Source organism: Astatotilapia calliptera, chromosome 12, assembly GCF_900246225.1.
Source record: "Astatotilapia calliptera chromosome 12, fAstCal1.2, whole genome shotgun sequence".
In the NCBI taxonomy this organism is placed as follows: domain Eukaryota; kingdom Metazoa; phylum Chordata; class Actinopteri; order Cichliformes; family Cichlidae; genus Astatotilapia; species Astatotilapia calliptera.
In genome coordinates, this window is record NC_039313.1 from 12,114,922 (window position 1) to 12,138,574 (window position 23,653).

The window sequence follows — 23,653 nt, forward strand, 5'->3', positions numbered from 1 at the left end:
GGCGTTTTTTTTTTTTTAATTTTAAGGCCAAGTGAAAAATATCTTCCAGTTCTACTTAATAATTAAGCGATCAATTTCTTATGACCAACATGGGAATCATAAATGTGTTACCTACTTTGCTCTTCAGCATAGGAGGTAACACATTTATGATGTGTTTAATGCAAAAAACTGGCAATAAAAGCTCTCAAACATCTTCAGCGCACAGAAAAACAAATTAATTAGCCTTGCTGTTCCAGTACCTTTGGGGGGCACTGTGAATCTATTAAAGACGTGACATTTAGAGGTGTGTGAGTGTGTGTGCTTTAATATACAGGTTATTATGCCACACTGGTGATTGGCTCATGAGCTACAATGAACCAGACCCCTTGCTGTAAAACATACATGCATCAGTAAGCTGCAGACGTTAATGAGCTACAGGAAACACACCAGCCCGTCACATCACAGCGCGGATCAACCGGCCTCGCCATTGGTCTCCCCGGACGTCAGTCTGCCGGAGAGGGGGCGGGAGCAGGGAAATCGAGCCTGTGCTCTAGTTTCTCTTCTCACACAGATGCTGCCGCTGGGTCAGTGTCATGCCGTCTTTTAATAATAACAGAGTCAAAACAGCGACAGCGAGGAGAAGCTGGGGAAACACTCACATCAGCATTTCTGCTTTTTGAGACGAGCCAACGTGGACAATGTGACATAACCCAGCTGCAACTTCCGATACAAAAAGATTAAACGCCCTTTATCCACCTTTTTATTCGTCTTTCACGACCTCTTCAGGGCTGCTATTGTCTCACTCACCTTTGACACAGCTGGCGGGCAGTCACCGGCTCTACTTGTGCACTTCATTGCGGTCATCCATCTGCGAGGAGGCCTGCGGTTTGTTGGTAAACACGAATCGGATCCCGACGGCAAGGACTCCATCTGGTGCATTGATGCACCCGTTTCAGTGGTGTAACGGTGAGGAGTCATTTTTGTTGTTGTTTTTTGTTTTGTTTTGCTAGTCTGTGACAATAATGAACAATACGTCCTATTATTTTAGTAGGATTAAAACAGAGATTTTAGAACAAGACTGACTCAGGCCAGTGCTTTCTAAATTTAGACATCCCCAGCGAGTGCAACGACAATGTGCAGGATCTTAACAAAGAGACACAAAATGAGTTGTCCTAAGCTGTGTGCTCGGTGCTTCATTTGTTCTTAAAAGTGTCTCTAATAATGCCACAGCGATGACATATAAACACCCTATAAACGTGCTAAATGTTAAACACACGAAATCTAGTTTCGTTAAATAGACTAATGTAAGCAGACAGCTGCATAGTAGTGGTATTAGTGATAAGTGATTTCTTGTCCACAAGCAGCTCTATACTTCGTCCTGTCCAATAAGTCAAAGTCCACGGAAAAGAAAAGTATTAACAGCAAAAGTTAGAAGTGCTGAGTGAATACTAGAAAAATAGAGAAGGACTGTTAGAGCTGCAGTAATTAGAAGATTAATCCGCAGCAGTATTAATAAAAAAATCTTTTTTTGAAGCTGCAATGTGCACATCACCCAGTTCTAGCTTCTCAAACGTGAAGATTTGAATTATTAATTTGAAGCTTGGATGCATTATTTTTTGGCTGTAAGGCTTTTGCCACGACTGTCTGATATTTTATAGACGCAACAATCAAAGAAAATGACCAATAAAGAAAGTTATCATAAGCTGCAGCCCTATAGATTACAACATGTTATAAACGTTGTAATCTACCTAAATTAATACACTATCCACCAAAAGGGCGATTAGGCAATCAGAAATTTGGTCAGTTTTTGTATTGATTTGTAGGTTAAGAGTCTACCTGATCAATAAAAACCTTTATTTTGGCCTAAACTCACTCCAGAGAGTTACCCAAGACCGGTCATTGTGCTCTTTGTATAATGTTTTGTCTCTCTAGGTAATCTTGTTTGCTCTGACCCTATCTACAGTCTCTCACTTACACTCTTCACAGCTTCAGCTGATTATCTTCCAACAGGCCAAAAGTGTGAACAAAAGCAGTCACACTTAAACAAAAATAAAACCCTTCATTCCAGTGAAATTGTCTTTCAGTGTTTCTTTGTCATGGTGAGACTGGGTGAAGATGATGGATTGGGGTCTTTTTCCTCTGACTTTGCCTGTTTGAATGCACAACTACAGCAGCCTCCTCAGTGGACTGTTGGTGTTCAGACAAGAACAATTACTCCCTTTGTGCAGCAACTCGGCTGCCATTCATATTGGAAATAATACACACACACACACACACACACACACACACACACACACACACACACACACACACACACACACAGTATCAAAGAGTAACATTCTGCTGGAAAAATGAAGCAGTAACAGGCAGCCGCAACTCTGTGTGTGTGTCAGTGTTTCTGTGATCGTGCCTATTCATTCTACTGTTTATATGTGACACATGTCATGCTTTCATGCATGTGATGGGGAGATTTGTGCCCCAACCTACTTTCGTCTTGAAAACAGCAGCAGCCATGCAGGCAGGCCTGAGTGATTCCCCCCTATGTGAACTGCTGAATATTTGATGGGAAGCTCAGTCTTTAGCAAAGGCAGCAGCAGCAACAGCAGCAGAAAGCAGTTTTGTTTGAACACGACATATATAGGACAAAACCCCAGCAGGCATCTCATAGGAGCTGTCAGGGAAACTGCAATAGTCGAGGTATTTTACAGCTCGATCAAATCTCAGAGGGAATTTCCTGCCTTTTTGAAGAATAACTCGAGAAGCTCTCGGATTCTCTTTGTCCTGAAATGAGAACTTTCATTAGCTAACCTTCAGCCGCTTTCTGCATCTACTACTCCATGGCAACGGCATGCCTCATAAGATTGTTGATATATAGGTCACTGGTCATGCAAGACTTCAACCAAATCAAAAAATCACTTAATATAGCTGCTCTCCCCGCATACAAAGGTGGAGGAGGGAAATGCGACGGGATGTGACATGGTGCGCACGCACAAAGGTTTGAATGCAAATGCCCTAGATTTGGATTGTGAGTCTGCTCAGGTGATTTGTCTCATCAGCAGGGCAGTGACATGAATACAGGAGCTGACATTTACACCATTCTCTCTCACTGTGTGTGTCTCTTTGTATGCTGATGATCTTTGTGAGGCAGATTGTTTGACATGTGTAAAGAGGATGAAGTAAATTCGATCGCCTTGCATCTTTCTGTGTCCTCGGTTATATTCAGGGAATGCAGCATCAGTCTGATCCATCCACCTAATTGCAGTGTAAAAAAAATAAAACTTAATTATGAAAGAGTAAACATCTGCAATTAAAAATAAAGGGTGTGCCTTCATTTCAAAATGTGAGAAACATAGTTATCTGACATTTTATGTAGTAGAAATTTCTCTGTGTCAGATCCAAATAGAGGTGTGACAATAGTGAGTTGAAATTGTGGAACAGAAAATATTAGTAATGCATGCTTTCAGCAGGACTGTTTGAATATTTGGATTTCTCCAGTGTGTTTTATTCTGGGCAACAATATGATGGAAAAGGGAACACACTGACTTGTAGAACAACCAAAATGTACCAAAAAAAAGGACTTAATGATTTATTCAACATGATCTGAAATGAGTGACCGAGGCCTTAAACTCAAGAGGAAAGTGTTTAGTCCAGTCAGAGCCCTGTTTTTCTTTGTGAAACCCTGGTTACCATAAGAAAGACACTTCAGTGTTGGTTTCACTTTTCAGACCCGAAAGTTACACCCCTTTTTTAATCTGTTTATAATTATGAATTGTATAGATGACCAAAGAGGACAATTTGTGCACAAAAGCATTTGCAAGTAGTCACTTGTCATAAAACTTGTCAGAGGACTAGTGGAGCTGTCTATCACCATCTCTACCCCTTTTCTAGTCATACAGGAAGTAGAGAGTGTGAAAAAGACAAGCAAACTAAATTGTGACAAAGTGTGAAAGCCAGTGAGCAATCAGTATAATTACTTTGCATGTCTTTGTAAGGAGACATAGCACATAAAAGGCTATCACCGGCAAGAATATGGGAAAAATATTTGGTAGGTGATTGGACAAACCTGCTGTTCTATCAGCTGTTGCTAAACCAAAGTAACTTTGACCTTTTATGTCAGTTGTTTCTCGTAGAATGATGTTAGCTGTGATCGCACAGACCTCACAAAAATCAAGCTCTGTAGTGAAGGCCTACCTTTAATAACTGGTAGCGGGGGATGACAATGACAGTAGCTGTATAGCACATTTCATTACACGATGAGAGGGATACTTATTGTTGGGTATTTAGTACAATGGTTTCAAATAGAGCTTAATAGGCCCTTATTAGTTAATTGCACATGTGTTGCATGGGCACATTTGATGAAAAAAGTGTTGTATGTGAAAGATATTTTTTGAAAAGGAAGGAGCATTATTAAAAATATTGTGGATTTTATTTCATCTCTTACATTTTTAAATCTCTCAAAATCTTTGTCAAATCCTGTCAGCTGTGCTACAGTTTACAACCCTGATGCAAGTTCTCGCCAGTCAGTCACATGAATAATCATAAGGCTGGCTGGTTTTGTCCCGTTTAGACTCTTTTCAGGCATTTGTGGCTTTTTGGTTAAAAATCTGGCTCAAACCTTAGTGTATCTACCATTGATTGCTTCTGGCTGAGTGAAGTGGTGGAACTTGATTTTGCAGCCATCAACGATCCTTGATTAATAGACACGCTCTGCTTGTTCAGCACGAGTGGAACCAAGAGGCGGATAGTATTGATCCCCTGATACTGCTGTTTCCACTGTGAGGCGGGAGAGGCGTCAGATAGAAATGTCAGTCTATTACTTTGGCTGCGGGAGTAACTGGAAATATCCTCATTGATTAAAAAGTGGTGCTGGAAGAAAATAATACCCACGAAAATGAAACTGGTGAAGATCTTCATCTATTCTGTTCATCCATCTCTTCAGTAAGTTGACCCATTCGGCTTTTCTTGAATTTCTGTTAAATAAACATATTTTTATAATGGTGGATGCTTAAATTAAAAATGCTCAGCCTCTCAAAGGTTGTGCTCCTTGTGAGCCAAAATCTCAGGTTTCAGGTGCTCTAATGCTCAGTTTTTGGGTGCTTTTTATTTATTTATTTATTTAAATCCTGGCTCTATGTGATGTAAATGAGAGCTAATATCATCTGTTGGTACAGAAGCCCAGCTCTTCTATGGAATAAATATTTTGTTTGTTACAGGCAGAAAATAATAGGAAGGTGGAAGGGGCTGTACCAAGGACCAGTACTGAAATTTTACAGTCACACTGCTAACCACATGACACAGTTTGGTCAAGTTAAAAAAGCCCCAGTTATGGAAAAACATGTAGTACCTAATTGGCTGTCGAAAATGTCCTTGTGACAGCTTTTGTCACTTGCAGATATCTGCAGTTTCTCTTAGTTTGTATCAACTTGTCTGCAAACGCTTCCTGCAACCACTCACCAACCAGTCACCAACCAGTCTGGGAGTACACATTTCCCTTGGGACCTGCGGTTGGGTCACAACACCACTTAAGAAGCCTCTTAAAGGTAAATATCAATCATTTGGTCCTCTGAGGCATACATAGCTCCTCTCATAGAGTCTAGAAGTTAAAATTAAATTAAAATATGGTGCTGAAAATCTGTCTTTCCTATGATGATGGAGGGCTTGTCAGTCCAGCACGGGATTAGTAAACACAGACAAATAACACACGAACATCCACAGACAGAGCAGAGCAGACGGAGTGGGTGTTAAATTTGTTTCAGGCTAAGTTTGTTGCAGTTTGTTTTTACATTACATTTGTTTCCATGCGTGTGCCCTGGAAGGCCAAAAGTGTCTCTGTGAAAGAGCACACGGGCTAAGTTCACTGATTAGCGCCTTGTCTCTGGGTGAATATGCTAATCAGTGAAATCAGCTGCTGCGGTGTCTGATGAAAATGAAAACCTGCAGACTCTCTCAGCTTTCTGCCTTGTTGCTGCTCTAATCTGGACATGAGAAGCCTGAGTGCGACGAGTACTGCGTGAGCTCCACTTCACTATCACTCCCTGGGTTAGCATGACCCTGATCTCACAAAGCTCCTTCTCACATGCTGACTTCTCATTACTCACTCAGATGCACAAAACACATAGTGTGCTCTCTGCGTCTCTGTTTATCTAACTTAAAAACAGCTTGTCAGTTCATGCTTGTGTGGATTTAAGGTTATTTCCTGTTTATTATTTTATTAATGTATATAAAGGTCAGACTTTAGACTGATTTAGTTATTGGGATAGCAAAACTGGATAGCACCTAATTCAAATACTGGGGGGTATTATCAGTCGATTATCGGTAGTTTATTTACACAAATTGTTCATTTTGAACTTAATGTCCTGTTTTTGAGCATAAGTCACTGTTTCCTGCTGCTTTAAGAGTCAGCTCAGAATTTTCTGTCTTTTTTTTTCTTTTTTACAGAACACAGCTATGTGCTCCGTTGCATGTTATTATTGAAAACAGCTTGTCAAGCAGAGATCTGGTTACATAGCGCTCCATTTGTGGAGATTTCACCACATCTTCCTCTGCAGCTATGCCCTGGAGTCACACTACCAGGCTTCACAATTGCTAATGAGTCCTCATTTGTTTGGGGATTTTGAATTATATGATATGCAATTACGCTGGGTGGTGCTGTTGGCGATTAACCAACTGTTTAATCCTTTAGGGTAGATGCAGATGAGCAAATAAACAGTTAAATTAACCAGTTACTTACAGCTATTTCAAACATTTCAACCAAGGAGACTACAGTGGCTTTGGTATAAAAATAATAAACACCCTGATCAAATACTGAAAACCGTGTGCGGGGTGCAGCATCAAAGTAGGAAGGATAAATAAAGCATGGCACGTTGCATAGGTTACCATCTCTTCTGATTGGTTCATGCTGCAGTATTCTTCAAAAAATGTTCAGTGCTGCATTCGTGCTATATTTGCACAAGTATCAGCAGATTATATGGACACTATTGTCAAGAACAGGAAAGGTTACAGATTCACTGATTCTTGGTGTGTGAGTCTCAGAGTCTGAAAACTGCTTGTTAACAGACAAAACATTTGTTACATATATATGAAAGTACATTAAAACCATCACATGTGCACAGTGGCAGTCTAACCCACCCGCCTGTTGCGTTTAAAGGCTCGGGATGTGGATTCTGGTTGAGGTTCACAATGCAGGTCTGAGCCTCAGAAAAGAGATGAGGTTACAGGTTGCATTCAGTTTTTGTTTTGCGGTATATTCGTGTGTGTGTGTGGGTGTTAGTGTTAGTGTTAGTGTCAGGCTTTCAGTGTTTAGCTGTTTCATGCTATATCCTTCCTGTAAATTTGCTTTTGTTGTTGTTTTAGGGTGCTTCTGTGGTCTCGGACTCGTTTACTCCAACAAGTCGTGCACCATGCCGCCCATCACCTTCCAGGACCTACCTCTCAACATCTACATGGTGATCTTCGGGACAGGCATCTTTGTCTTCATCCTGAGCCTCATCTTCTGCTGTTATTTCATTAGGTGAGAGGCAACAGAATCGTACAGCAAGACCAAAGTCTTAATCCACTTCAAATTAGGGCAGAGTTTGTAGGAATTGTTTTCTCCTTGTTTCAAATTCTAGATGTGTTAACAGTTCACAGCAAAACAACATTATATAAATGATATATGACTCCTCTTGCATGTGGTGCTATTTATCTTTCAGAACTGTTTTGGTGAGAATTGCCCAGTTAGACATCTGCTTTCCCTTGATTAGAATTAAATAAGAGGAGTAAGGATAAAATTGTGAATTACTGAGTTATTGAACGGAGGTGGTGACACCAGCTATGAGCCAGGCAGCCTTCATTTGTCAGAGTGTGGCAGTGTCTCACCAAGAATTCACTGAATGGCTGTTGTGACCATAATGACCCACTCCTGATTCATACCTGGGGCGATCGTGGCTCAAGAGTTGGGAGTTTGCCTTGTAATCGGAAGGTTGCCGGTTCGAGCCCCGGCTCGGACAGTCTCGGTTGTTGTGTCCTTGGGCAAGACACTTCACCCATTGCCTACTGGTGGTGGTCAGAGGGCCCGGTGGCGCCAGTGTCCGGCAGCCTCGCCTCTGTCAGTGCGCCCCAGGGTGGCTGTGGCTACAATGTAGCTTGCCATCACCAGTGTGTGAATGTGTGTGTGAATGGGTGGATGACTGGATATGTAAAGTGCTTTGGGGTTCTTAGGGACTAGTAAAGCGCTATATAAATACAGGCCATTTACCATTTTATTATATGAGGTGCATGTCAGGTTATGTAGGGTTTGAAAAGGAGTCTGAATCAGGCATAAGTTGCCCATGCAAACATTGGTAAACCTCTAAAACTTGTTGTGTATTTGTGTCTGGCTAAAGAAGTCATACGCAAAGGCTGTGTTGATGAACGTGGCGCCGTGATGTTTTTAAGTGCAAAAAGAAAATTCTTAAAAATCACTGCTCTGTACTGCGAGTAATGCATGAGTAATTCTACCTTGCTTAGGACCAGACGAGTTCTGTTTTTTGTAGGAACATGCTCAACTGGATCAAATGAAGTGCAGCATCAGGTTGGGGACCGCTGATGTAAAATATACCTGACTACAAGAATTTAGCTCACATTTTCAGAAAATGCTTCATAGTTTAATCAGATTCATAGTAAATGGACTTGTTCTCATAAATTGCTTAATCACCCATTCATACAAGCACTTTCTCCTAACTAAGTGCTTTCTATTGCACACAATCACACTCCGATGAATTGGAGCGCAATTTGGGCTTCAGTATCTTGCCCAAGGACATGCATGCAGACCAGGGCAGCCAGAAATTGAACCGCCAACCTTCCGATTAGTACATGATCTGCTTTCCCTCCTGAAATACAGCCAAACAATGAATACAGCCAACTCTCAATTCGAGTAACATAAATTACCCCCCACAAACAAAGACTTCATATTCAGCTCTGCTCAGACAAACTCTAAGTTCTACTAATTCAGTTATACACTTATAAACATGCCAGAGGGATAATATTGACCCTATTAAGCAATAGGAAACAATGCAATGGGAAATATAAATGCCTGTAAATTATTTGTATACATTTATTTTAGTTGGAAAACAAATAAACACATAAAAGGTTCTCATGATAAATCATCAGGAAAAGTTAAGCATCTGTGATTGTAGGCATTGAATTCCAGCCTAAACCAAACTACGCCACCGAGACCAACATCGTAATCCCTAAATATCTCCACTGTAGAGACATTGTATGTGTGTGGAGGCAAGAAACACACTGTAGGAGGGACTGAGGTTAAAAAAAGAGGAACAGGGTGACCTATCCTGCTGTTGACTGTGAACTCCCTGATGAGTTGAGGATGGGAGGACGGGATGTGAGGCAACAGGAAGCCTCCCGTCACAATGTGTGAAGACAGCAGTGAGGAAAGGAGAAACCGTGTTCAGAATAAACACGGCATAAATAGTGCACAGTTGGAAAACATAAAGCCATCATACACGAAGGTCCACAGTGAACAAAAAGGAAACGTCAGCACCTGCTGTAGGGATTGTGTTTCATCTTGAGCTCTCTCTCTGTTTTTGGAAAATTGCTTGATGTCTCATAATGCGGTGTGCTATTGTTGGACATTTAAATGAATTTGAAATGTTGTTCAAATTTTAGTGTTATCAAAATGCCAGAGAGTTTAAGACATTTTCTGTCTGGAAGACAGGCAGGACGAATGTGCTGTTCAGGAAATAAATCACAGAAAATAACGTTAGAATAAAGACGGACGTCAGCGAGAATCTTGATTCGCATTTGTGCAGATAACATCCCGCCTCTGTTCCTCAGTCGTTTTAATTCTTATAATTAAATATAATGGAAATCTAGTGAAATAAATTTCATCACTACACACCTAAATTAATCTAAACCTAAAGTTAATTTCCTTAAGACAAAATATTGTTATCCCAAAAGGCAATTCAGCAGAGGTGGCAAAAGTACACACATTTGTCACTTAAGTGGAAGAAAAGATTGTTGTTTTATAAAATTCTCTGGTAAAAGCTGAACCACAAGTGAAAAAGTACAGGCTCTGAAATATACTCAGTGTTCTTTGAGTATTTTAAGGTGTTTGCATCCACTCTTATGTCCAAACTACGACAATGTTTTTAAAAGAGGCCAAAAAACCCAATGAAATAACTAAAAAAATCATTGCATTTAAAAGCTGCTTTCAGCATCTCCCTTTTACACAAGGAGGTCACCACAGCAGATACCTCCGCATGTTTGACTTGGTAGATTTTCTTTTTTATATACACCAGATCCTCCTTTTAACACAACCCCAATAGTGTTACTGCATCCTTCCAGAATCAAACTGGGGATCTTCTGCTTGTCAGGAAAATATGTAAACTCCTACACCACAGGAGAAGCTATTAAATGACGAAAATGTTTCTTTAAATATGTGCTCATTTGAGTTTAATGCTGGCAACCTATTCCAGAAAGTTGGGAATAAGGGCGTATTTATGTCAGATTGTATCTACAAGCGTGCATCTCATTTCCTCCTCTGCTGCCTGAAAATAGTAACAAAGAAGTCCTGTTCTTTTGGTTATGTTCAAAAGGAAGTAGATTGTGTTTGATGCCTTTATTTCATCTTAATTTTTTCTTCTTTTAAAGAGATATACACTCACCACCCCTTTATAAACGTATAAGATACACCCTTTTGCCATCAGGAATGCCTTAATTCTTTGTGGAACGTATTGAACTAGTTGCTGGAAACATTTCTCAGAGATTTTGGTCTATATTAACATGACAGCGTCACACAGTCGCTTCACATTTGTCAGCTGCACATCCATGATGTGAATCTCCTGTTTCAACACATCCTAAAGATGCTCTGCTTTGTTTGAAGTCACCATCATTTTAAAGAAACGCGTTTGAGATGACTTGAACTTTGTCGCGTATTATCCTACTGGAAGCAGCCAGAAAGTGGGCATAGATCAGCGTTTTCTGAAATAATCAGCCCGGACCAACCGGCACTAACAACCAAAACCATGTTCAAAGTCACTGAAGTCAATTTTGATGCTCTGTTTGAGCTTCAGCAGGTTGTCTTGACCATATCCACATGGCTAAATGCATGTGGTTGAAGGATTCAATATTTGTGCTCAGGGGCAGTTGAACAGGTGTACCTAACAAAGTGACCTAAAATGTACGCATACATTTAAAAAAAATTATTTAAAAAAAAGAAGAACTATCATTGAGTAATTCTTTTAAACTTAGTGTTTGCACCAAAAATGGAAGTGTTATCAAAATCAGTAGCAATAGTGATAATTATGAAAATAATAACACTAATGATAGGCGCACACACACACACACACACACACACACACACACACACACACTGTAATACTGCGGCACCACAGAACAAGAAGGAAGGCCATTATTACAAGCTGTCCTAACAATGACAAGTATAGCCGATGTTAAAAAACAACAACAACTATGCACTAATGGGTAAGAAAAAACAAAAAATAAAAAACAATCATAAAGCAGCATGAAAATGATCATTCATAAACCACCATCCTCTGAACAGATTCATTACAAACACTAATGGAAAGCGTTTGAGGCGTGCATTTTTCCTCTGCGTCTCTCGCTGATGTGCTTGCTCCCTAAAGCGAACCCTAGCTCTAAATGGACTTTGTGGCGAGATTAATCTTTCACTTTTTGTATTCAAGATCTGGAAAAACTTTGAGCCTCAACCATTAAGATCAGCAGCTATAATGATAAATTGTAAGTGGTAAATATTTGTTTCAGTTTGGACTGACTCATGTTCACATGCTGAAGACACACTTCTTTGATTGAAAATGTTTTCTGTGACCTGGCTTCACCACTAAATTGAGCATCAACTCTGTCTGAAAAAGCTCAGATCCTTCCTGTTTCTCTTAAAGCCCTTTCTGAAGGATCGTAACCAGCGACTCACTTCCTTTGGCTCCATTAACATGCTGAAGGTACTCTTGGGTGGGAGTGTGATTGTGAATTCATTTATAGACCGGGTGATTCATAACATGAATACTGAGTGATGAAAGGCGCTCTGTGTTAGGGGGCAGGTCTCCTATTATCTCTTTCAGACAGGCTCTTTTCTTAATCCTGTGTGTCATCGTGTTTGTGATGTACAGCTGTAACATTAGATTGAGACCTAAATATCTATGCCCGCCCACCACTATTAAAACTGTTCAAATTTTTAAGATGTGGTGGTTAAAGTTTGCTAAGATTTAGCTTTCTTTAGCAAATACACGCCACTTCTTGCACAGAGTCGAGATCTTCGCAGCTGTACCTGTAAAGTACAAGGCCGAAAAGACACAAGTGTTCCACACCAAGGGCACGCCAAAAATATCACAACTTTAATTACGTCCCCATCTGGTCTTACAGTGCAGTACAGGGTTTGTACTCAGCAGCACAGCAGCTAGTCAGAGAGATATTTTAAGATCCACGAGGATCAAGAAGGAGGTGGTAATGTGTTTTTGTCCAGACAATAGAATGACTGAGGAGAGATATTAAGCTGTTAAGTGAATGGCTTTCTAAAATAAACTTTAATTTGCTGGGAGAGATCTTGGAAAAAACCCCAGAAAAACAACAAGAACAGCAACAGACAGTTAATTTGAAAACATGGAAATATAAATGGTTACTCGTCTACGCCAGCCTTTTACATCCAAACTGTGCATCTAACAACAGTTTAGTCTCAAACTGAGCTTCTTAAACCTCGTCTGTCATCATTAAACTGACGTCATCTCGCTTGCATACACTCTGAAGACAGATTGAGTTTAGCAAAAATAAAAGGATGATTATATCAGAAATGCTACAGCAGCAAGAAGGGCATGCTTGAGGTCATCTACTGTGAAAACAGAGATGCAGTCAGCGGTTTTTCTAGCTGTCCTTGGTGTCAGATGATGACGCTTGCACCGGGGGATGGCGGGGTTCAGCACCACGGCTGTGCTTGCTCACATGTGGTGCAAAAGAGCCCAGATACTGGGGTAATCCAGGTTTATCACGTCTTTCAGTCGTCTCAGTCTGTCCAGGTTGATCTGTTGAGTGCCAGATGTTCAAAATAGTTGGTACTTCCTGTGCAGTAGACTTTAGGTGTAGTCAAGCAAGTTGTTGGCAGCCTCGGGGTAGTTATTTTTTAACCTCTATTGAAATGAATGGGGAGAGATCCATAACCTTTATTTCAAAGGTCTCCAGGATATAAAAAAGGTTACTTATGGAATACATGGAAATGAAAACCTCTTCAAATGGTTTCTGACTTTGCCCCAAAAATAAGAGTTAAACTTTTTTTCTCTTCTGATACGCATGCAGAAAGTTACACGATACTACTGCTTCATTAGTCGAGAGTGCTGACCTCAACCTCTCTGGCTTCACTTTACTGATAAAAAGCCATGCTAATAATGTAATGTACATTTATTTATATGCCTACTACGATAGCAAGTAGATATGCCTGCTGTGCACACGTTTCCCAGTTTGAATGTTGACTGGCAATTATTAAATTCTCCTTTCCTTTTTGAGGAATCTGCTCTCTCTCTTTCTGTCTCTCTCTCTATAGCACCTCTTTTCCCTATCAGCAGCTTGTTTTCTGGGCTTGGAAGGGTAGATGTAGGTCAGTCATGTGGTTACCATGGCTTGTCTAGCAAACGCGGTTTTTGGCCACTGTTGCTTCCATGCAGATTAGTCTTGGAAAGGATCTCAGCCCGGGGGATCTGATCTTCCCAAGAGATCATCTTTTTAAGGCACAAGATGTTGGCAGTGCTTTGTTTTTTTAAATATACCTTTTGTATGGCGTCCATGTTTGTGCCCCATCGAGCATGGCGACGACAGATTACCACAGTGTATGCACCAGTCTTGGTGCCAACTTTCGTGTATTACAAGACTGTAGTTGGAGGAGCGTGCGAAGCCAAAATGGGTGAACTTTGGTTGGAACACCATTCGTTAAGAAGGGGGAAGGAAAAGAGACTGTTTGCCTTAGGAAGCCAAAGGCAAAAAAGTATTTAGTCAGCCACCGATTGTGCAAGTTCCCCCACTTAAAATGATGACAGAGGTCAGTAATTTGCACCAGAGGTACACTTCAACTGTGAGAGACAGAATGTGAAAAAAAAATCCATGAATTCTCATGGTAGGATTTGTAAAGAATTTATTCGTAAATTAGGGTGGAAAATAAGTATTTGGTCACCTCAAACAAGGAAAATCTCTGGCTCTCACAGACCTGTAACGTCGTCTGTAAAAAGCTTTTCTGTCCCCCACTCGTTACCTGTATGAATGGCACCTGTTTGAACTCATCATCTGTATAAAAGACACCTGTCCACAGCCTCAAACAGTCAGACTCCAAACTCCGCCATGGCCAAGAGCAAAGAGCTTTCGAAGGACACCAGGAAAAGTATTGTAGACCTGCACCAGACTGGGAAGAGTGAATCTACAATAGGCAAGCAGCTTGGTGTGAAAAAATCAACTGTGGGAGCAATCATCAGAAAATGGAAGACATACAAGACCACTGATAATCTCCCTCGATCTGGGGCTCCACGCAAGATCTCATCCCGTGGGGTCAAAATGATCATGAGAACGGTGAGCAAAGATCCCAGAACCACACGGGGGGACCTGGTGAATGACCTGCAGAGAGCTGGGACCAAAGTAACAAAGGTCACCATCAGTAACACACTACAACGGCAGGGAATCAAATCCCGCAGTGCCAGACGTGTTCCGCTGCTGAAGCCAGTGCATGTCCAGGCCCGTCTGAAGTTTGCCAGAGAGCACATGGATGATACAGCAGAGGATTGGGAGAATGTCATGTGGTCAGATGAAACCAAAGTAGAACTTTTTGGTATAAACTCAACTCGTCGTGTTTGGAGGAAGAAGAATACTGAGTTGCATCCCAAGAACACCATACCTACTGTGAAGCATGGGGGTGGAAACATCATGCTATGGGGCTGTTTTTCTGCCAAGGGGACAGGACGACTGATCCGTGTTAAGGACAGAATGAATGGGGCCATGTATCGTGAGATTTTGAGCCAAAACCTCCTTCCATCAGTGAGAACTTTGAAGATGAAACGAGGCTGGGTCTTCCAACATGACAATGATCCAAAACACACCGCCCGGGCAACAAAGGAGTGGCTCCGTAAGAAGCATTTGAAAGTCCTGGAGTGGCCTAGCCAGTCTCCAGACCTCAACCCCATAGAAAATCTGTGGCGGGAGTTGAAAGTCCGTGTTGCTCGGCGACAGCCCCAAAACATCACTGCTCTCGAGAAGATCTGCATGGAGGAATGGGCCAAAATACCAGCTACTGTGTGTGCAAACCTGGTAAAGACCTATAGTAAACGTTTGACCTCTGTTATTGCCAACAAAGGTTATGTTACAAAGTATTGAGTTGTATTTTTGTTATTGACCAAATACTTATTTTCCACCCTGATTTACGAATAAATTCTTTACAAATCCTACCATGTGGATTCATGGATTTTTTTTTCACATTCTGTCTCTCACAGTTGAAGTGTACCTCTGGTGCAAATTACTGACCTCTGTCATCATTTTAGGTGGGGGAACTTGCACAATCGGTGGCTGACTAAATACTTTTTTGCCCCACTGTATTTATGTTTAGGGCATGCTGTATGGACTCTTGGCTTAGTGCAGTCTTGGAGTCATGGTGGAGCTCACAGATTTGGCAGCTTCTCATTTTTGTTTGGGCCTGTAACTGTTTTCTGTCATTGTTGCACTCCAGGTATACTTCATCTTTGAGTCCATGTCGAAGTATCTTAACATCGACCAGGAAGGACTCTAAGTTTCCTGTGATGACTCTTGGTTGGTAATACTTGCTTGGTCGGGACCTTTACAATTTTAACTTTGCTCGGATTGATGTATAAGTACTGATCCTTGTGCTACTCAGTTGCTTATGGTGGTGGTCTTTTCAGCTGTGTTAGTTTGAGTTTTATGTTCGCTGATGTTCTGCGCATAAGAGGGGCTCTTCATTTTCCCCAGGTTATACTGACAAAGGACTTTATGTCACAGAAGACGGCCTGTGCTCACTCGACCTTTTAAGACTCTCATGAGTATTTTTGGTATTTTTAGCTGGGGTTTTTTGAATGAAAGATTTGTGTCCAACTCCCTTTAATGAGGAATTCCACCTGATTGGTATGGATAGTATCTTTTTTTATTTACGTAAAAGTCTCTGTGTAGTAGGGTTGGAATTATTGATTAAGTTGTTTCTGGCTAATCAATTTATTGCTCTGTTTAAATCATATCAGGGAATAGTGACAGAAGGTAACTGTCATGGAACAACATGGAACAAAGTGGAATGCCAAGGAAACTAGCCAATTTATACAAACTCATTTAAAAAAGTGTTCAAATATCCAGCCAGAATTATGTCAGAAGCTTGTTCATGACTAGCAATTTAATTAAATTTAACATTTAATCAAATATTAGTGGGGGTGTATGTATATATTTGAGCCTGAATGTATACTTTTGATTGATTGGAGAAAATCCGAAATAAATTAAAATTTGAAATTGAAATGATCAAAAGTCCAAAATTATCATGGCATTCATGCCTTTTTCACCACTGCTGTATCCTTAAAATCTGAATGATATTCAGTATTAAAGACTAAGCTAAGTAACTTTTAAATTTTTGTCAGTTAAAGTTTATGAAAATGTTTCTGATGCGATTATTTTAATACAACTGTAGCAGATTAGCAGATCAATTTATTAACTAAGTAATCGGCTTGGAATTAACTGTAAAAAGTATTTCAAACATATATTTCAAAGGTGTAGCAACGCGAGCATTTAACAGTGTTTTGTAACACTGTAACGGGTCTCATATTTGAGCACACAATAAAGCAGGACATGAGCATGAGAGGCTTTGACGTTTGTCGAGAGGAATTTTAAGTCTTGCAGATGTTGCTGCACAATGGTTAGAGGGAAACACAGAAATCTCTGTCATGGCGCCCCTTTCACCCACTTCACATCATTATTCGAGCATGGGAAACCTCAACAAGAAAAACGTGTATCCTCACATTGTTCACGTGGAAAAATGTTAGGAGTAACTGTTCTAAACACTACAACCAAATTTCATTAACAATGAAAAAATTGTCAGTTCTTTACTGTAAGCGCTGAATCACTGCTTAGGGGGATATCATCATAGATAAACATTTAATTTGTTCTCAGATGTTGTCGCTGCACGTACTTTCAGGCCCAATTTATGGACAGCGACAGACATTTGGTCCATGTTCGGTTGGTTCAAAAACAAGAGGCCAAAAATAACCTCTTGAATAGACACTGCTCGCCAAGTGATAAAGATCTCTCCATTGTTGGTTTCAGGGGTGGTGCGGAGTTTCAAAGAGGCAACATACTCATTAGCTTGTTTGTGCATGTGTGTGCGCATAAGTGTGTGTTAGCATTTTTGAATGTAGTTGCATGATTACTTAAGTGAGTGAGCAATGTGTCTGTGTGTAATTATCCATAAACACTGTCCAAACTTTTTTTTAATCTGAGACCAACAACCTGATGACAAGACGTCAGTTAAAAATCAAGTTTTATGTGTAAATATTCTATTTTTGGTCTACTCTATTTACTTTAATCAAGTGGTTGATACATTTTTTATTAAAGTTTATTAGTACTGGGAATATATGCGAGTATATGGCATGAACTGATGCCATACACCTCAGTATTTTTAGCATAAGCTACAATTTGAAATCCCTGTAAGACTGAAAAATACATAAACCACAGCTACAGATACAGAAACTGATTAGGAAACTACAGGCAGAACAAATAAAGAGCACAAACAGTAAGAATGCATCAAGAAGCACCCATTCATGGCTAATTGCCTTTTTAAAACTGTTTAATTAATTTAAAATGAATCAGCATTCACTTTGGGTTCTGCATGTAAGAAATCCCAATGTTAGATTCACCTTACAGTTCCTTTTGGACATTCAGTGTCTTTCTGAGCCTGAAACTCTTAAGTGGAACCACAAGGGACAATTATGCAATCTTGCTCTCATAACTGTGTGACTAACTGTGTCATTAAGGGCCCGCCTGTTGTAGCTACTGACTATGACAAGAAGGTTACACAATAAGTTAAATATGAAGAGATTGCAGGAAGATCATTAAGCTATTTTCAGCATGAAATTGTCTCTAATAAGTCTAAGCATCAGTAAGCTTGCTTTTTCAACCTTGTCCTACATTGACATGCTTCTCAAAAACCATTTGCACATTGTCTATTTTTTCTGGTTGCATACAGAAAATATGAGCAGTCAATATGATACCATATATTTGTGCAGACAGTACTTCACTAGCCCTTTAAAGCCAAGCGTATTGTATTTGATACATGTGTTTTTGTGAGTTTTTGAGACTTCTACATCATCAGCGTGACCTTTTTTGGCCCTCAAAAACTGATATAAATTGCATGACACATTTTTAATGACTAAATTCCAAAAATATGGCTAATGTAGCAAATGTGATACAAATTAAAAGTCATACATGCAGATTCAAATCTGATATATTTTTTTTTATATTTTTTTGTCTAAAAGGTACAACAAACACTCCATTATCAAAAAATTAAGGATTTCTGGCAGTTAGTTCATGGTTATATAGATATTTATAATCTTGATTATTTTTGGAGGCTTTTTGCTGTTATTTGATCTTACAGTGAAGATTAGATAGAAAAGTGGGGAAACAGACAAAGCCTCAAGTCAGAGTTGAACCCAGGCTACTAAATTTAACCTCAAGGTATGTGGTTGCTTAGTAACATCGGGGCTAAACCAGCAACCCTAGATATTTATTGAAAAAGTTAAGGATGTTAATAAAAGTCTTATGAAGAGGGAGCTTTTATCTGTTTCCTTATTTTCTGCCATATATACATCATTACAGTGAGCACATTAAGGGGTTTATCCCATCTTGGAGCTGCATGATGTCAGAGTCACACAGAGAGAGCACAGCAGCCCACCCAACTGCTTCTTAAACCTTTTGTTTGGGAGGGGGAGCCAATCAGAAGAAAATTAGGGTCCACTTTAAAGTAAACGAAGATTATTTTGATCAATGAATCGTGCAAATCTATTTAAAAATAAAAATTTGCCTCTAAAAAAGAATTTAGATTTTCTTACAGGTGTACTTTAAGACAGAAACCAAGAAATGCATGCACACTGTGGTTAAAGGAACATTCTTTAAGGAACAAATTGCCAAAGTTTATTTATGTGTTTCTCCGCTCATCCACAGCAAACTACGACACCAAGCACAGAGTGAGCGGTTTGGATACAGAGAGGTAAGACTGGTGTTGATAATTTAAGATATTTAGGCTGTTAATTTTTTAAAAAGCATTACTTTAAAAAATATCTTGTGTTATTCCTACAGGTAGTTTTAAAAGGAGATCCAAAAAAGTTGAGTCTTCATGGGGTAAGAATGAAATTTACATTTCTACCTGTTTGCGTTCAGCTTTAAGCTGTTGAAGCAGGATAATTTAATCTAACGACTGTCCTCTCCCGCTTCCTTCCGTCTGTCACTCACGCAGCAGACGTGCGCTGTGTGTCTGGAGGACTTCAAAGTGAAAGACGAGCTGGGAGTGTTGCCATGCCAACATGCTTTCCACAGGAAGTGAGTAGAGCACAGTGGAGTCTTTCTTCACACTCGCTTGCCAGTTTGCACCTGCTAGGGCTTGGTAAAGTGAAAATGGTCACGTCTGATGTGAAGTCCATTGATCAAAAGTTAAATGGAAATTTTTGGTGGAGTACTCGTCATCATTCATTCATGTCTTGGTTCCTGCTGAGGATCCCAGCATGCACATCAGACAGAGCTAGTCTGAAGACCTTGCAGAGGAGGCAAAGCTATATCCTTGTGCTTTCAGTTGTCTAAAATTGAAATGCTTCTTAATGTGAGAAGGTTTTTTTTAAATTTTTTTTTTACTGGGTTCTGTGAGAAGAGTTTAAAAGCAAAGAGGCCTTATCAGAGGAGCAATTTGATATTCTGGGCTAGCAGCCTTGGGCTACAGTAGTTTTGGTATAAATTGCTAAACATTCTCCACTTCATGGTTTAACTACAATCAAAGGCAGCAGGACATTATTTTGGTTTCTTAAGACTCTCTTACAGAAAGATAGAACTGAAAAAGCTCTGTGAGTCAAATATTGCAAGTAAACAACCATATGTGGGTTGCTGCTATTGCCTAAAGACATTTGTGTCAAGCATTACTGAGATGACACTTGCATTAGGAGATAGATGTTGCAGAGGTGGCGCAAACAAACTTGTCTGTGTGGGGGTTTACCTCTCATATAGGACGTGGGTTTTTGTTGTTGTTGTTGTTGTTGTTTTTTGCTTGTTTTTTGTTTTTTTTTTACTTTTCCAGTGGTTTGTTGAGGTTTAGGCACCAAAACGGCTTTGTCAGAGTTATGTCACTTTTCTAGGTTTCAAGGATACCAAGTCCATTAGAGGGGACCCAGGATCATTAATATTCTTGAACACTTCTACACTTCATGCAAGTTTCCGAATAATCGGCTTCGGTGCAGCCTTTCATTTATTCCCCTCTCTAAAATGAGCCATAGCTCCTCCCCTTTTAATTCTTCCTTTTTCTGATTGGCTCCAACTCACAAACAGAAGGTCTGAACTGCAAACACGTGGAGCTGCTGTGCTCACAGCCAGAGCTGCATGTATCTGCCGATTTTTAGGATCATCTGAAGCCTGAGCTGTTGGCAGACAGGTATTATTTGTATATACTCTGATCCCATTATTTGAAACTCTGGTCTTGTTTAATATAAGCATCCTTCATTTATTGCACACAGTTTTAGTTGGATCAATTCAGATGGCCAAAGAGATTTCTTGGTTTTAAAACATGACTCTAGGAACAGCTTGCACAAGTGACCAGTCCAGCTGTTTTCTCAGTAAGGAGAGCTTCAGTAAGATGTAGCATACTTAAAAATCTATTACCATGACCACTGGGAAAACTGTGGGGAACCTGATTCCATCCAAAGGTAACAGAACCTTCATACCAGCACCAGCAAAGCTAAAGCACATTCTGCTTGTCCATCCCGTAAACTGTAAAACCGACACATTGGGGAGACTGTGCATACGTCTATTTTCGGTCCAACTTTCTGCAGTCTTGTCATCACTGTGAGACGACCAGCACAGGCTCCAGGAATTAACGGCCCCCAGCCTAGAAATAGTTTCTGCAAATGCTGCTTACGCATGAATGGCGGCAGCATCGCATTTTGATTGCTGGTGTAAGTGAGTTCTAAAGGGCTCTCACATACTCATGCATGGGTCATAAGCTTGCCACTCTGTGAAAAAATGACTAAGTTGTTAAACATTGAAGATTTTGTTGAAGTTAGTCCAGCTTTCTTTTTCCTCATTCCTGTCCTGTCTGTGTTCCTCTATGCAGGTGTTTGGTAAAGTGGCTGGAGGTGCGCTGCGTCTGCCCCATGTGCAACAAACCCATAGCCGGCCCGCCCGAGCCGCAGCATAGTATAGGAACTCTGCTGGATGAACTGGTATAACCTCTCAGCCTCAACCAGCCTGGTTGGGACGCCGACGCCCGGCCAAACTAGCTGGTGTGAGTTACAGACCATCAGGAAGAGGGAGACCGCTTTGCTGTTTAAACACGGCAAAGCACAAAAATGAACTGAAGGATGCTGTTGCCTAGCAACAATCTCCATGATAGCAACACAACACCTTGTGGTTGAGATTATCTTCAGCCGCCCACACATCACTCCAGCCCTCTCCTTTCACGATCCCGTTCTACATGCCTTTTCTCCACGTCCCTCACATCCTCTCTTGTTGGTTCGACTGAGGTTAACAACAGCACTGAACGGAGGGCAGTTTTTTCTCACTGAAGTGGACAAATGAGTGTTGATGAACAGCAGTGCTCGCAAGAAGATGCTGATCCCCCCTGAGTGTGTATCAATGCTGCCTGTCATGTGCTACCTGGGGTTAAATATTATCCATATTGGCTGAGTTATTTAAAACTCAAATGGGAAAAATTATTCCAGTACGTGGCACTCCATGAATTTTTTTCAGTTGACAAGTTTTGAGACAAAATTATAGTTTGTGTTTGACATTCCCAGCAGTAGCTCAAGGTCAGTTTTTAAGATGCAGTAGAAAAGAAGAACAAACTGCAGCCGAGGAGAAAAAATATCACTGTAGCAAAGAGGGCTTAACCCTTCTTTGGCCCTGGGACCATTTTTGGTCCCCAGGGCTCTAAAGGGATGCATTTTTAAGGGTCAGCGAAGGGTTAATAAAACTAAGAAATACTTTTTTTATGATTAAATTGAGGTCATGCTGCTTAAAATTCAAGGAAACGGTTATTCATATTGCATTTATTCAGATGAACTCAGAACAGTGGTAGAAAAAGAGCGGGACATGAAGCTGCCCTTGCTCACATGTAGCACGCAAAAGGTGATGAATTTACTAGAAATGTTCTGAAAGGCTGAGCTGAGGCGTGGTGCCTAGGTTTAATGTGCAGAAGACCCGTTTGCTGTGAATCCTCCAGACAGTTGGCTGCTCTATATATAGAAAAAAGTCCAGGACTGCCGAACGTTTGTAAAAACAGCCTTCGAGATGCAGCTCCAGCTTTCGTCCATGTGTGGTAAACGTCTGCATCAAGTCTCTTACAAACCAGTTATTTCTGATATAACGTCTAAAATCCATACTGGTGCCAACCCCTACAGTACCACAGGCTCTAGCTGTTTTCTGTTGTTGTTGTTCAAGGGGATGTTTTATTGTCCTGTTGTGTTCTCATGTTAATATAGAAGGAACACATCCTGACGTTCACGCTAACAGTTTTGTTGAAATGTGTTGAAAGGTTTTTTATTTTTAGGTTTTGCACTTTGAATTCGGACACACACACACACACACACACACACACACACACACACACACACACACACACACACACACACACACACACACACACACACACACACACAAGTTCGGTTTGGTTACAGCACAGCTGTGTTTTGAGGTGTGGTGAATCTTTTATAAAAGTCTGTGAAGTACCAGAGCTGGGTGATAAAGGGAGCAGCAGTGCAAGCCCTCAATGAATTCACCTGGGAAGCAACTAAATCTCACTCTCATAAACCGTGTTTTCGTGGCATTATTGCAGGTGGTTTACATTCCTCAGTCGTAAGTTATTTTTGTCTATTTTGTGATTTACAGATTCTGAAAGCAAAACACTGCCTAAATTGAGCACAAAACTCACAAAGCACATTGTCCAGATACAGCAGGCAGCTGCACTGTAATTAAAATGTGCCCTGTGCCAAAAAGAAAGAAAAGAAAACAACAAACAAACAAAAAAAGAGTTGATCATGTTTCATTTTCTGCACACGAGAAAAAGAAATGTTCACTCTGATTCTGACCACATTCCACATTTTGTAATCCAACAGATGTAAATAAGTTAAACAATAAAAAATACAGTTCTCTGGTCATGCAGGCTCTTGCTTATTTCTTGAAAATCATGGTTATGGCACCACCATCAGGTGAAATCAAGTGTATGTGATGTACATTGTTTTAAGGTTGTTTATTTACTTGTCAAACAGTTGTCAAAAGTTTTAGAGTCTTGGTGGAAACCAGACTGTTTGCACTGAATTTCAGCAGGAAAAATGTAAGATTTTCAATTAAATACACTAATTAAATACTGTTCGAGTTCCTCTTTCCAGCACTACAGCCACTATTTGTTTTTAACTTGAGAAAACTCTTGATTGTTGTTTGTTTTGTTAATACTAGACTT

The 23,653-nt window shown here is 40.3% G+C and overlaps 1 protein-coding gene across 6 annotated transcripts; it reads left to right on the forward strand.

The window, feature by feature from the left end:
• Window positions 1-42: 42 nt before the first annotated feature.
• Window positions 43-22,775, forward strand: rnf122 (ring finger protein 122). 6 transcript variants are annotated; one of them, XM_026187173.1, is made up of 8 exons: window positions 3,053-4,024; window positions 4,841-4,917; window positions 5,372-5,519; window positions 7,333-7,489; window positions 19,162-19,207; window positions 19,297-19,338; window positions 19,454-19,536; window positions 21,311-22,775. In XM_026187173.1, the coding sequence occupies exons 1-8, from the start codon at window positions 4,009-4,011 to the stop codon at window positions 21,423-21,425; spliced, it is 684 nt and encodes a 227-aa protein (XP_026042958.1). In that variant the 5' UTR covers window positions 3,053-4,008; the 3' UTR covers window positions 21,426-22,775. The 6 variants fall into 6 exon arrangements, with proteins under 6 accessions (XP_026042960.1, XP_026042958.1, XP_026042959.1 ...); XM_026187174.1 differs by having other exon boundaries at window positions 19,457-19,536; XM_026187175.1 differs by lacking the exons at window positions 3,053-4,024; window positions 4,841-4,917; window positions 5,372-5,519 and adding an exon at window positions 43-945.
• The last annotated feature ends 878 nt before the right edge of the window (window positions 22,776-23,653 follow it).

Excerpts from the sequence above, each read along its gene's own strand:
- rnf122 (XM_026187173.1), top strand. Across the intron at positions 7,490-19,161 it reads TTCTGCTGTTATTTCATTAG|CAAACTACGACACCAAGCAC; the intron begins GTGAGAGGCAAC and ends GCTCATCCACAG. Across the intron at positions 19,208-19,296 it reads AGCGGTTTGGATACAGAGAG|GTAGTTTTAAAAGGAGATCC; the intron begins GTAAGACTGGTG and ends TTATTCCTACAG.